We start from the raw sequence: 13,232 nt of genomic DNA on the forward strand, positions 1-13,232 counted from the left end.
ATTCAGCCTGGTCACTGTCTAGAGGCACATTGAGAGAGACAGGCAGGTAGAGGACAAATCACATTAGAGGACCATTAAAGCTGTATATGGCTTTAGGAGAGGCTATTCGTCTGCTATGAGACTAATAACCCTCAATGTGAGGCTCATTAAGACTATACAAACTCAGCACAGATCAGCTAATAAGAGAGAATGATAGAATAACTAGCTGCTAGCTTAATGCAGGGACATCTCTCAATATTATTGCAGCTATAATGCTGGGTCTTCATTGAAATAGTGAGCATATCATTACTTATTACAGTGTGTTGGTGCAGACGGGCACCGGGAGGGATAATAATCCTAGTTCATTCTCCATTCAGGCAGTAATATGAGAAAGAGGATACCAAAGCAGTCATGCTCTGATTGTTTAAACATTCTTCTGTCTAAAAGCCCCTACAAGCCATAAAATACTGTCAGTGATGTAAACAGAGCCGCAAACGCTTACTATATCACTCTAGGTCTTCCTGTGAACTAAAGCATAACAACTCAGAGAAACTCAGGGGCCAGGATTCCCTCTGTAGGAAAACATCAAGAGACATCCCTCATTAGCAGCAACCAATGTTTTTTATTTTAGCATTTTCACAGATCAAATATATAGTTTAAGGCAAGTCTATATGCCACAAATAAAACAACTGTGATTGTGAACGATGCTTCAGGCATCACACACGTTTCTACTGTACCATCAGCGTGAGTGTGTGGGTCCATTGTTTTTAATGCAATGCAGTAAACACATTATACTGCCTATGCGTATGTGCCGAAATGCAGTAAATCTGTAAGGTCATGCGGTCCTCCAACTCTCTCCTATGGCCCCATCTTCTGGCACAGGACTGTAAAACACCACTCAGTGTGCACTATGTCATCATCAGCAACAGCTATTAAGATTCACAGTGTCCCTGTGGGCCTTCAGACGTAGTTAACGTTCTGAGGAGGAGAATGGGGAGCGGAGGGATGTTACAGGAGATATGTATAGAGTCTACCAGAGGCAGCGATACAGGATGAAGAAAGAGCAAGCAGGAGTGATTATAGGGTTTTGCTAGCAGACGCAAGAGTGGAAACTGAGTGCCTGTGTTATTTCTGTATCTCTATTAATCCATGTCTGCTGGGTGCACTGCAGTTTCAGCACTAGTAGGAATGCTTACACCTATGTCATGGCCCGTGGAGAGCTATTAAATCTACTGTATAGTTAAATGTGTTTAACTTTCCCTGTAGTATCATATGGGTCAAAGCAACATGCCAGATATGTCCAATTAGTAAAAGATATGTCGCACCTTTGCAAACTGCAGCCAAATTTGCCAAGCTGACACATGCAGATAATGACTGTAGCAAAAACCGACCAGAAATAGCACTGCCCCACATACAGTCCATACAAAGTTCACTGATTTTACATATTGCTGACAAGTAATGTGTTGACATTCCCTAATGGAGTCTCGAGACACAGGCGGCATATTATGCTGAGTTGGTGAAATGCTAAGTCTCTCTACGGTCTAATCTAAATGATAAGATGTTTGTCTGGGCCTGGGGAAACAGGAAGATCCCTCTCCGTTCAAATAAATACTACATCAAACAAACGGTGGTGTTTGAAGTGCACAGCAATGAGGATGGCCCGAGAACTGCTCTTTTATTTTCTGCAGAATAAAAAAATACGACAGAGTGTTTTGACATGAAATGGTTCGGTTTCAGGATTACCTTGTAGTCAGGCCTGTGTTAAAGACTACGGTAGCACCTCAATATTTGAAAGAGAGTTTAAAGCAAATTACATTTAGAAAAATATATGTTTTACGAAGGGGTCCCTTTTTGCACAGGGTTAGTTAAAAGACTGCAGTATGTGTGTGTGTCTGTGTGTCTGCTTTAACTCTCACCGTGTTGAAGTTGTGAAAGAGGTTCATGCTGTGCGGATGATGGGCGGTTTCCATGGGGAACTGCAGGTGTGAAATGAAGTGCTTCATGTCCAGGTGGGGCTGGAGCATGGTGGGGGTCCTCAAGAATGTCGGCACTGCCGCCCCGGCCCGGTTTATGCCTCCTGCACACAGACAAAGACAGGAATAAATACATTTATATGGCATTTTATTCCAACTCAAATGCATGTTCATTTGGCAATCAAATGTATTTTGTGATATACTGAATGCATTTTATTGAATTTTATCACATAATGTTTTCCTGAAAGCTGCCACTGAATTCAAAATAGCACAATAAGCCATAATTGCACTGCAAAGCAATTATCTTTCTGCATACAGAGCAAAACCATGTGTCATCCCCGTGGAACACTGCATCTCTAAACTGAGAGAAAAAGCAGCATTTGGTCTGTGAAGTACGGTTGAATGATTGCTCTGGACGCATTCAGTTTTCTGACAAGTTGGCAAGAATGAAGCTCCAAAGTGCAGCAGCACTGCTGTGCCACAAATGCGGTTATACTGAAGGTTTTATGGGCTTTGTTAAATTCACCTCATAGAATAATTTTAGGTGCACTAAAACATGCACATTAAATGAAGCGGGAATGCCACAGAGAAGAAAAGAATGCCAAGGAGGCTGTGGGGATTTCTCTCTCATCCACCTGCCTGTGACTCCCCTCTCTTCTTCTCTCATGGGAGACATCTGCAGCTTGATGATAATGACTTCCATCTTAGCATTTGTTGCTTTATGTCAACCCGACTCGTGCACTAGAGTTAAAAAAGTTGGTAGTGTCCAATTATGTAATGAATGACTCATGGACTCTGGTTACCCTGCTCATGTCTGACACATGCTCCCGGCTTTGACTGTATCCAACATGCTGCTTGAGCAGATTTTCACAGAAGCTGAAGAACACGCACACAGACACACCTGTGCCTCCATGTAAATGTTTAAGTCTCCTATGAAAGCATGCAAGGCTTTTCATAATGATACACGGCTCCTATTCTCGTCCTAACTCCCATCTGCCCTATTTTCCTTTCCTCCTTATCCCCCTTCGTCGCCTATTTAACCTCTGTCAAGGATGATAGTGATGGGGCCCACACAGCAAAACTCAGCAAGCTCTTAGATTAAGCCTCTTAATATCCGCAACTGGATTTCTGTGGCTTTCAAATTCCCCCGAGACTTATAGCTTTACCGCTCTCCTTTTTGGGATTGCTCTAAGCTACTCCCTCACTCCGTTACTTGCTGTCCCTCCCTCTGCTTCCTACTGCAACTCGATTCTACCTGCTTCCATGCTGTCACATGGTAATTTGTGCTTTATTTGACACCTCTGCATTTTCATCAAGCTTTATGTCAAATGAATGCGATCAGAGAAAAATAATGTGGCTGCTGCGTGGGGGAATATGGTGTTAGCAAATGCAGTCTTCAAAGTTTGGATTACAGAGAGCAAGGGAGAGAGAGATAGAGGAAGAGAGCTTGACTTTGTCAGACTGAGTGAAAGTGCTGTCTCAGCTGAAGCCCAGCTGCCTTCTGCTGCGCATCTGTGGGCCTCGAGGTGGAGAGTACTGCATCATTACCTTCAGTTCAGCATTTAAGTTTCTATCACTGAACAAACCACAAATACACACATACACACACATGAATGCAGAAACCCATGCCCACACATGCAAGTATTCTTTATATATGAAAAACAAGTGTCTGTTGGCTTTCCAGCTGGTGGGCTGTGCTCGTCTCACCATCGCAGGCTGACTCACTTACAAAAAAATGTAAGTGTAACAATTGAAACTTATTGTGTGTTGTTGTTCCCAATTTGCAAATCTCACTGTGAGTCAGTCTTTAAGCTGAGCACCTCCTTGATGCTGTTTGTCGTGATGAGGGAGGTCCTATAGCTGCTCTCTCCCCCACCTCTACCTCCATGACTGATGAAGGGGGCTCCTCCTCTGGGGCTGCACCACTAACAACATGACTAATACACTGCTTCTTCACTGCATTTATCATGACACTATGTCGCATGATGATACATGGCCTCCATTGGTGTCGGGGTTTTTTTATGCAGCAGTGTGTGTGTGTGTGTGTGTGTGTGTGTGTGTGTGTGTGTGTGTGTGTGTGTGTGTCTTTGGCTTGGAAGGAGTGATTCTGTTGGATGTAGTTGCACAGTAGTAATGTTTGCAGCTCCCCAGTGAGTCTGCACTTGAACAGGGAGCGTGTAATAGGCAGTAGGTCAGCCAGCCTCTTGCAGGCAGACAGACGGAGATTGGCTGACCGGGGAACAGAACGTGTCTCTGCAACAGCAGCAGCAGAAGGGTGGGGGGGGGGGAGATATGAGGAAGTGAATGGAGCCGGAGACCCGAGAGAAGAAAGAGGAGCATTCGTCCTTGGAGCAAAGACCCAATCTGTCCCATCAGAGTGTGTTTTAGAGTGTGCATAAATCAGAGTGTGTTTAAGAGTGTGCATAAATCAAGAGTGTGGCTGCTTTATTCTCGGAGTGTATAATTACCCCATTAATTTAAACCTCTCTTTGGGGACTTTCCCACAGTGTAAATCAAACAAAATCGCTGAATCAAGCCGGAGTGTGTCTGTGTGACCTGTGCAAGTTATTATGGGTATGTGTGCTAGAGAAGTGTGTGTGATTCAATGCATGTTTGTACGTGGTCCCACCAGACCCTACTCTGCACAAAACCTTGCATTAAAGCCAGAGTTAATAATACGATAACTCTTTCTTAAAAGACTGTTCTGTAACCACAAAACAAGATAACCACATGACACAATAAAACCACAGCCAGAGTTCAAACGGCATTGCTACTGTGCACGGTGGTAACATAGTGCTGAACGGATTCTTTCAACAATTAACAAATAACAATTTGACATGTTGTTAACATTAATTAACAACAAGCACAAATGCTGAACGTCAACTGTTTTTTCCCACTTTTTAATATGAATATTTCTCGCTTTGATACCATTATAAAATGAAAGTCTTGGGTCAAACAAAACAAGCAATTTGAAGACATAACTTTGACCTTAAGGGACACTGCGATGGGCCATCTTCCTATATCTGATTTACTCTTCAACTCATTTCCAACAGATCTTAATTAGTATTCATGTCTCAATGAGCTATTTCTTTGCTGTTTCTCCTCCCGTAGCTGTACCTACCGTCTCTTGGAGCCTTATCTGTGCAAATGTCTGACACGCCAGTCTGGAAGAGGACTTAGACAGTGATTTGGATGTTGTTAAATCCTTTGACATGCCGGGAATCCTACCAGGCTGCAGTAGCCCATAATCAGCTCTTAAACAGCCTGTGGGACACTGCCAAAGGGCTTGGTAATCAAAGTGTGTTTAGTGAGAGGCTTTACAGTTATGTCTTTGGAAACGCCATTTTGAGTTTGGGCCTTGCAAATAAAAACATCTTTGGTTTAAATTCAGATTTCATGGTTTTGGGTCAGGCATGTAGTTGTAATGATAATAACAGCTAGAAATGCAGGGAATTAATGTTAATAAGGGCATTCCCAAGTATAATTAAGTGCATAAAGGGGAGAGAAGGATTACAAAAAGCCTACTGTAACATTGTCCTTTCACATATAGATATTGTATAAAAGACCGAACTGGCTACATGCAGGTGGAAGCAAAGGGGAAAGAGTTAAAGATGAATACTGGTGCAGGATAGACGGAGTGTAGCAGGGAAAAGAAGGAGGGATACAATTAGAGAGGAGGCAGAAGGGAGATCAAAGGCAAGAGCGACTGATTCTCCTATTTGGAATAATTTGCCAGCCTGCGTCGCCCTGATAAATCTGCTATTGGCCACATCTTGGGAAATATACATACACACACACATACACAAATCAATACTCTCCAATCCTATTTCTCCATGAGACACATTTGAATTCCCTAACTTTATATGTGTTTGTTTGTTTGGGTTTGAACTAGTTGAGAAAAATAACCCACAAGCAAAGGGAAAGAGAGGGGGCTAAGAGCATTTACATATGCTTACTGCATTCAATCTGTTGGGTGTTCCCGACCTCATCCAATTATTATGAGTTGATGCAGTATTATGATTATATAACGTTAATTATCTTATAAAGAAAAGTGTTCCCCTCAATGAATGTCTCACTCTAGAAACTGAAGCTGATATTGAAAACATCTTGTGAAAATTGTCCTTGCCTGCGAAGGGAGACAAAAAGCTTTTTCTAGAATCTAGGCTAAGAGAATCTTTTCATGTCTTGAGATTATCTAACAGGCTGTGTAGGTTGTGCCACACTGTGTTCAGCCTTTTATCCCATGGGCGTTGGGTGCATTCAGGAGAGAACAATGAGAGCAGGGTAGTTGGCACCACACACGCTGGACAGCCACAGATGTGCCAGGGTTGTTGGCAGCAGAGGCAGGGAGAAGGAGGTGGTCACAGTCAGGCTGCCAACTCGTCTTTCTGCAGGGCCGTGAAGCAGGCACCTGTCCTCCACATGGCGGAGGGTAGGGTGACATCAGGACTACAAACTCAGCTTATAGTTAGTGCTGCTGATATGATTGATGTTGGAATATTACAGACAGAAATGCTGGTAAAATTCAATACATAACAATACAGGACCCGACTGGCATAAACATAATGAACCGACACATAAGATTTTTTTTTTGGCATCTCAAAGTTTTGTTTGTCTCAAAATCACTTTAGTGATTATCTGTGCAACGTTCATAATTTACTTTATCGACCTAGTGTGTGTGGCATATTGAGATTGAGATAACTGCTGGCTCTAAATCCTGAGAAAACCTAGCCTTGGCTTATGTATTCATTATTGAGAGAACTCTGAGTCAGTGAGATGATTTAAATAGACCAGGGGCTGCACTAGAAGCTTCCTCAACATATCTCCCACCATCGCCTCCTATATCAAATCGAAAAAACGACAAGTAGATTAGACTCGTAATATAGTTCCTCAGACCCAGTCTGACAATTCATAGCACGGTGGCTGTCTGCACATTTCCAAACGAAATGCAGAGATACAAACTGGGGATGCCAGACTATTTCATAACCACTGAGGGGACTCCTCGTGACCTAAATCACTGGCTTATTAGTATTACAGTGTTTGTGGTAAGGCGAAGCTGTAAGATGTGTCTGTTATGTCCCTGCTGGTCTGATATTTCATATGGGTTGTAGTGTGTGACGAATGGCTTTCCATCTGTCTGTCTGTCTGTCTCCATTTCTCTTACCATCTCTCCCTCCCTCTCTCATTTCTCTCTCTCATTCGTTTCTCGCTTCCCTCATGATCAGCTCAGTGTGTATTCTGAGCCGAACACAGCTGTGCCCAGCCCTACAGGAATAGCCAATTCATTTCAGCAGTGGCGGCAGCGTGCGGACACAGGGTACAAGAGGGAGACAGAGAATGAAAATCTGGCCCTGTTCCATTTAGTATTCCCTTGTAGTCTTGGGCCCAGCACGACGGTGTGCCTCCCTTTCACCTGACTTCAAGCGCAATCAACAGGATCACAGGCCTGACCAAAAACCCTGCACAAATGTACCATGGAAAAAGCGCCGCCCCCCCCCCCCCACACACACACACACACACACAACAGGCAAATTCATGAGAACACACATCAAATACTCAAGTATGTGCACCCGCAAACATAACCTATACTGAGATTTAATTCACTTTTTCTGTAACACACACTTACACCTGAATGCACCCGCTTTAACAGATATAGAGGATTAGCTACAGCAAGGCCCATGAAAGGCAACATTCTTCTGACTCACAAGTCTCTCTGCCTTTATACTTGTGTGCATCATAAAGCGGTTGAATCCGTTTTAAGTTTACCTCCACCTGTCCCCGTATACAGACTCTCTCACATTCATTTTAGCCCTGACTTTTTGTCTGGCCCCTGTATTTGAGCTGCTGACCTCCATGGATGCTCCTTACACAAACAGATGTAGCAGCAGTACTCCATAGCTGTGACCCTTTCTGCCAGGAATGATGAACTCACAGATTCTGACTTACAGGTTGTGATGTGCTTATTCAGAGAAAGCACTGAATGCAACAAAGCTTACATTGTACGGGGAGTTGCACGGTGCAGCTTTCCACCTTCATATGAAGCATACAACACTCACCTCTCAAAACCTGAGATGTAACTTAAACTGCCCACAAGAGTGTGCTGCTGAGCCCTTCTGTAAACTTCAAAGCAGCCACCTCCAGTTCTCTTTTTACAGCTTGAAAATGATTATGAAATATAAAAACCACATGTTCCTATGAAGGTTAATACATGCACACAAGGATAGGTGTATGTAGATAAAGATCTGTTTGATTTGCTGCCTGAACACTGCTGGTGTTTTGCTTCGCCTTAATGGGAAGATTATGCAGGCGAAAGCTAGAGAGGCTGAAACTTGTTTCCTTGCCTAAAATCCAGGTTGGCTTCTCTGTTTGCATTCATCTTGCATGTAAGGTGTGTGTGTGTGTGTGTGTGTGTGTGTGTGTGTGTGTGTGTGTGTGTGTGTGTGTGTGTGTCTCTATTTGTCAGGTAAAGCTTAGTTTCTGAGAAATGACATAGTGGTCACAAACTCCAGCACAGTGCTAGTTATAAGTCAGAACATGTCTTGGTCCCTAATCCAAATGTATGCACTGCTATAAGGTTTGTGAACAATGGAGAAACCCTATACTGTTCAGCGCTGTGCTGGTTTGTGAAATATGATGCATTTAAGATGCTTAAATGAATACTGACTTTGTTTCTGTTTTTGTTTTTTTATTCTATCAGCGTCAGTAACTGCACATGTTTGTGTCTGTACATATTTCTACATCAGAGGTAGAGTGCTAAACGTTCCCCTCTAATTGTACGTCTTTCAGACTATGCCCAACCTACCAATTTGGAGAAGAGCAATTTTACTAATTTCATTGTACTGTAAGGTACAAGTAAAGTACACACTGCAAAGTGTGTGGTATTATGATCTGTTGCTTGGATTTTAAAGCAACAAAAGGGTAAAAGAAAAAGTACAACTAACAATGAGTAAATAAGTTAATTTCAAGAGCAGCTTCTCTTCCAAAAACAACCACATATAATGAACAACACCAGACCCAGGACAGATCCTCACAGAAATATACACTGATGTACCCGCTACACACAGATAAGGCAGGGTAAACCTTCAGTCTCTCCCAAAGGGGAGTATCGTGCGTAATGACAGAGTGGATGGGTTGGTAATGACACCCTGGTGAGATAATATGACAGAGGTAGGCCCCAAAAAGCCCCCCAAAAGATCCTACCTTGATCTCTGTTAAGTAGCTGAATTAAGGCTGGGAGGATTTAATTGCCAGTCTGTCTCTTTGGTAGACACAGGGGAGCTGGCTGGGGATTCCAAGAGAGACGGAGAGAGATAGGAGCTAAGGGAGGAGGTATGATGCAGAAATAATGGGATGGAATGAGGGTGAAGACAGCCTGCCTCTGATACCCCTCCCTACTTTGCCTGTCATACGACAAATGAACAAAACAAAGTGTCCAGAGTACATACCAGGGCGAATGCACGTGTTTGAGCCACGGAAGCAGATGCACACCCCTTTAATCCTTCAGATAAATCTCCGTTTGGCTCCTCGTCCAGCAGCAACTGAACTTTTGAAAGCTGTTGGCTTTTGTTACTCATGCTTATGGGATGAGGGATTGTGATGGTACAACACACAAACACAGAGACATGCACATACATGCACACGTATCTAGTGGGCTGATCCCTCTAGAGTAGGTTTTGACCTTCCTGATCTGTAGATAATTTGCAGCAATGTGATCAGCTTTGCAAAGCCAATCCTTTTTTTCCCTTTCTTTTTTACACTGGATCTGTATTATCTATCTTTACTGCCCTTGAATGCAAGGGCAGTAAAGGTGGGCCAGTAAAATGATACAACTCTATTCTCTACCACATGACTAATATCCTCTTTGACTCAGGTTCCTCCTTAAATCAATGGGCTCTGATAATGATGATACTTTGGGAGAGTAGCCGCATGTTGGGCTTCTTGTTACAACATGCAGCAACCCATTCAGGACAGGATTAAAGACTTAATGAAATATGTCTGAAGTCTTATTACATTCCAATGTGATATTTATCTCTGTAGCACCAAGCGTGGTGAAGCCGCACCATGTAATTAAGTTTGAACTATAGCACAGGCACAAAATGATTTTGCATTGCAAGGCTCAGCTATAGCTTGCAGCCTGTGTATGTGCGCGTGCGAGTGTGTGTGTGGTGACAGAGAGTGTTTGTGCTGTTTTGAGGTCAGTAATGACAGACAAATAGCTGTCAAGGATAATGGGAGGGGACAGCCAGGGATGATGGGAACACAGAGAGAACAGCGCAGCGCAGCTCAACACAGTACCACTGTGGAGACAGGGCACACTGCGCTGCAACAGTTTTCACACAGAGTGGGTCACAGTGAGAGCACAACCCAAACACACAAGTACGCACTAACACAGACCCCTGTGAGGTTACCTTTGTCATGGTACTGGCGTATTATTTCCCTTAATTCAACCCTTATCACTAACTTATATGGTAAGTTCTATGCAACCTTAATTATTTTCCAAAACTGGTCCTGTAAAAGTAATAGTCGGACAGAAATGTATGACTCTCTTACAATAACTGCCTGTAGGCTTGAAAGGTATCTCTGGAAAGTTTGTAGCCTTCTTTTTGCAGACGACTGCAGCTGTAGGAGGCAGGAAAGTGGATTTTGCTGCGGTGCAGACGGTATAGGAAGTTTCTATAGACACTTGCTTTTATTTTCAATAGAGTTTCCCTTTAAATCTCATTAAAACTATGGTGCACTCCGGTACACACAGACACATTTAACAAACAGAAAAGCCTGTGTAGGAACACATTGTGTGTTTTGGTTTTGACCTTCCTAATCAAGCAACTGATTTTATTAACAACACCTTCATGGTGAGGCTATCAACCAGCAGCTACTGTAAAAAGAGAAACAGTCTCACCTCCATCTCCCCTTTCCTCTCTTACATTCCCTCCGGTCTGCTGTCTTTCTTTCTCAGGTTTCTATCTTTTTATGTATTTTCCTTTTGTAATGAATGCTCCCCTCTTGGCCGAGGGCCAGTCAGGTGTGTAAGATGATCACATAGTAGTCCAGTGGAGATGTGTCTGAATGTCTCTGGCTGTAGGCGATGTCTGCGTCAGTGATGGATGGATTGTTGGAATGAGGTGGAACCAAAGCATTGCTTTGTTGTATCTATTGAAAGACAGTGATCCACTGCAGTGGAGGGAGATTAGATGTATGGGTCTGGTAGGAGGAGGGAAAATGCTGTCTGTATATCAGTGCACAGCAACAGGGAGCAAAAAGAGAAATTAATGGCGGGACAAACTCAGACGAGGGGCCATTTTTTGTCTGAGAAGGCAGCAAACCCTTCCTGTCCTCCCTGCAGCCTCTTCAAATTCACTCCTACTTATTCCTTGCTACCCAGCCCCCACCCAAACCCACATTTTTCTACCATCTCCTGCCATTCTTCCCTTGATTGAGGCGGTGGTCATACACCCAGGTGGAACAATGGCTAGCAACTTTATTCCCATGCACCTCCCAGAAACCTGTGCCCTCAGGTATGGAATTCAATCACTCAGCCACAAACGGGTGGATCAACCCAAATACACTTCAGGGGATGGCAACAAAGGCACCAGATTATCTCTAAGATTAGACCCCCCCCCCCCCCCGCTCTAAGGAAGGAGAAAAGGAGGATGCATGACAGGTTTGTGCAAGGGGCATGTGGGGGGTTTGAAAACACATACCTGTGCTCTTTTAAGAACAGCAGCATTAACATTGCCCTGCCCAGTGTTTGCCAGTCCATTTCATTGACTTGCATTCCCCAAGGAGGGTAGAGGGCAATATGCTATCAGGCTAATAGAGTGGGGGAGGAGACTTTATGTGGTTGATGGCCACTGCTTTCATTTCAGCCCTGCAGTGTATTCTCTATGAATATGGAGTAGCTCAACAAACGAGCATGTCCTCTAACACGTCGCTCTCTGTTCATCGCTTGGCAATCCAACCACAGCCCAATCTCTTTAAGTGCTGGAGGGTCTCTTTTGTAATGTCACTTGTCATTGGTGTGACCACAAATGACACTTTTGTTTAAATCAGCATCCATCACCTCCCTCTACAAAGAATTGCTGGCAGCTGGGGAGGTGTGCTCGCTTAGAGAATCATGCTACTGAGAATTTTTAAAGGTTAAAACGAAAATATGAAACACCTGGTTGAAACTGTGTGCTAACAGGCAACCTATTTGAGACTTTGTAAGTGAGACTCACGCAAAAAAATCTTCCCATAGATGCTTATTCCCCTGGGATAGCTCATTAAATAGAATAGGGAAACCTCCTTGAACCAGACCTGAGCTCATTTGTCAAAGCAGAGAGCGGTGTTTTCCTTCTGTTGTCTCATGGAAGCTAAGTCAAGAACAAGCTTTATGCTTTTTCATGCCTCCTCCCACACCCTCAAGTTCAGCTCAGGCATATTCAGCATATTTTTCTATGCAGATGCATTATTCATTGAGCTCTGGTTGGTCTTGTCTGTAATACATTTGGGGTCCATAGACACGTGGACATAAAACTGCACACACTTACACACACAAACTTGCATCCTCCAGTGTTGATGCATGTTGAATAAAAAGGAAGTGAGCATCTATGAATCACATCTCCGTGGATGAAAGGAGATCTGGGCTTTTGAAATGCTATCCAAAGTAGCATGGTAATGAGAGTAATGAGGATATCAGACAAACGTGGCGCAATATGCTTGGTGAATGTGACAGCTGAATTACATCAGGGTCACCCCTGTGAAGCAAAACACCGCTAAAGCAAATATTCTGTCCCACGGTCGACCCTTTCCTCATCTCACGTTAATATTTATCGACACCACAGAAGTGTTCACTCTCTTAAAATAACCTACAACAAGGGTAGCAGGGACACCTGGTGATGAATAACACCGGTCCACAGCTGGAGAGTCATGGGATCACAGAGCTTCAAAGAGAGATAAAGGATAACTCTGCAGACTAGTCGTGAGGATAACTTCAAAGTCGATACCATCTATCAATTGACGATAAGACTTCAGTCAGCAATGGGTTAAACTCTGTCAAATGGTCACAAAATGTGTCTGTTGCCTTGTCAAAAGCTCCATCATCAACAGAGTATAGACTATATCTTGTATTTTTCGTCAATACAACATCCAATATAAGAAATGACAACTGGCCATATATTCTAATTGACTTTGGAGGTGCCCTTAGGTATATTTTGTCATTACTGGATTAAACCAGGCCGGCTGTTTCCCTCTGTATATAGATATGAGAGTGGTATAAATCTTCTCATCTAACATAGAATG

General features: G+C 43.3%; 1 protein-coding gene across 4 annotated transcripts in view; it reads right to left on the reverse strand.

The window, feature by feature from the left end:
* The window catches only part of znf385a (zinc finger protein 385A), a 65,146-nt gene that overhangs the window by 24,406 nt on the left and 27,508 nt on the right, over positions 1-13,232 (reverse strand). For 3 of the 4 annotated variants that reach the window (XM_034145466.1, XM_034145464.1, XM_034145465.1), the window contains exon 2: positions 1,896-2,056. In XM_034145466.1, the coding sequence (XP_034001357.1) occupies positions 1,896-2,056 (161 nt within the window). Of the gene's footprint in view, positions 1-1,895; positions 2,057-9,397; positions 9,477-13,232 lie in introns of those variants that run through there. The other variant, XM_034145468.1, reaches the window with a different exon arrangement.

Source organism: Trematomus bernacchii, unplaced genomic scaffold, assembly GCF_902827165.1.
Source record: "Trematomus bernacchii unplaced genomic scaffold, fTreBer1.1, whole genome shotgun sequence".
In the NCBI taxonomy this organism is placed as follows: domain Eukaryota; kingdom Metazoa; phylum Chordata; class Actinopteri; order Perciformes; family Nototheniidae; genus Trematomus; species Trematomus bernacchii.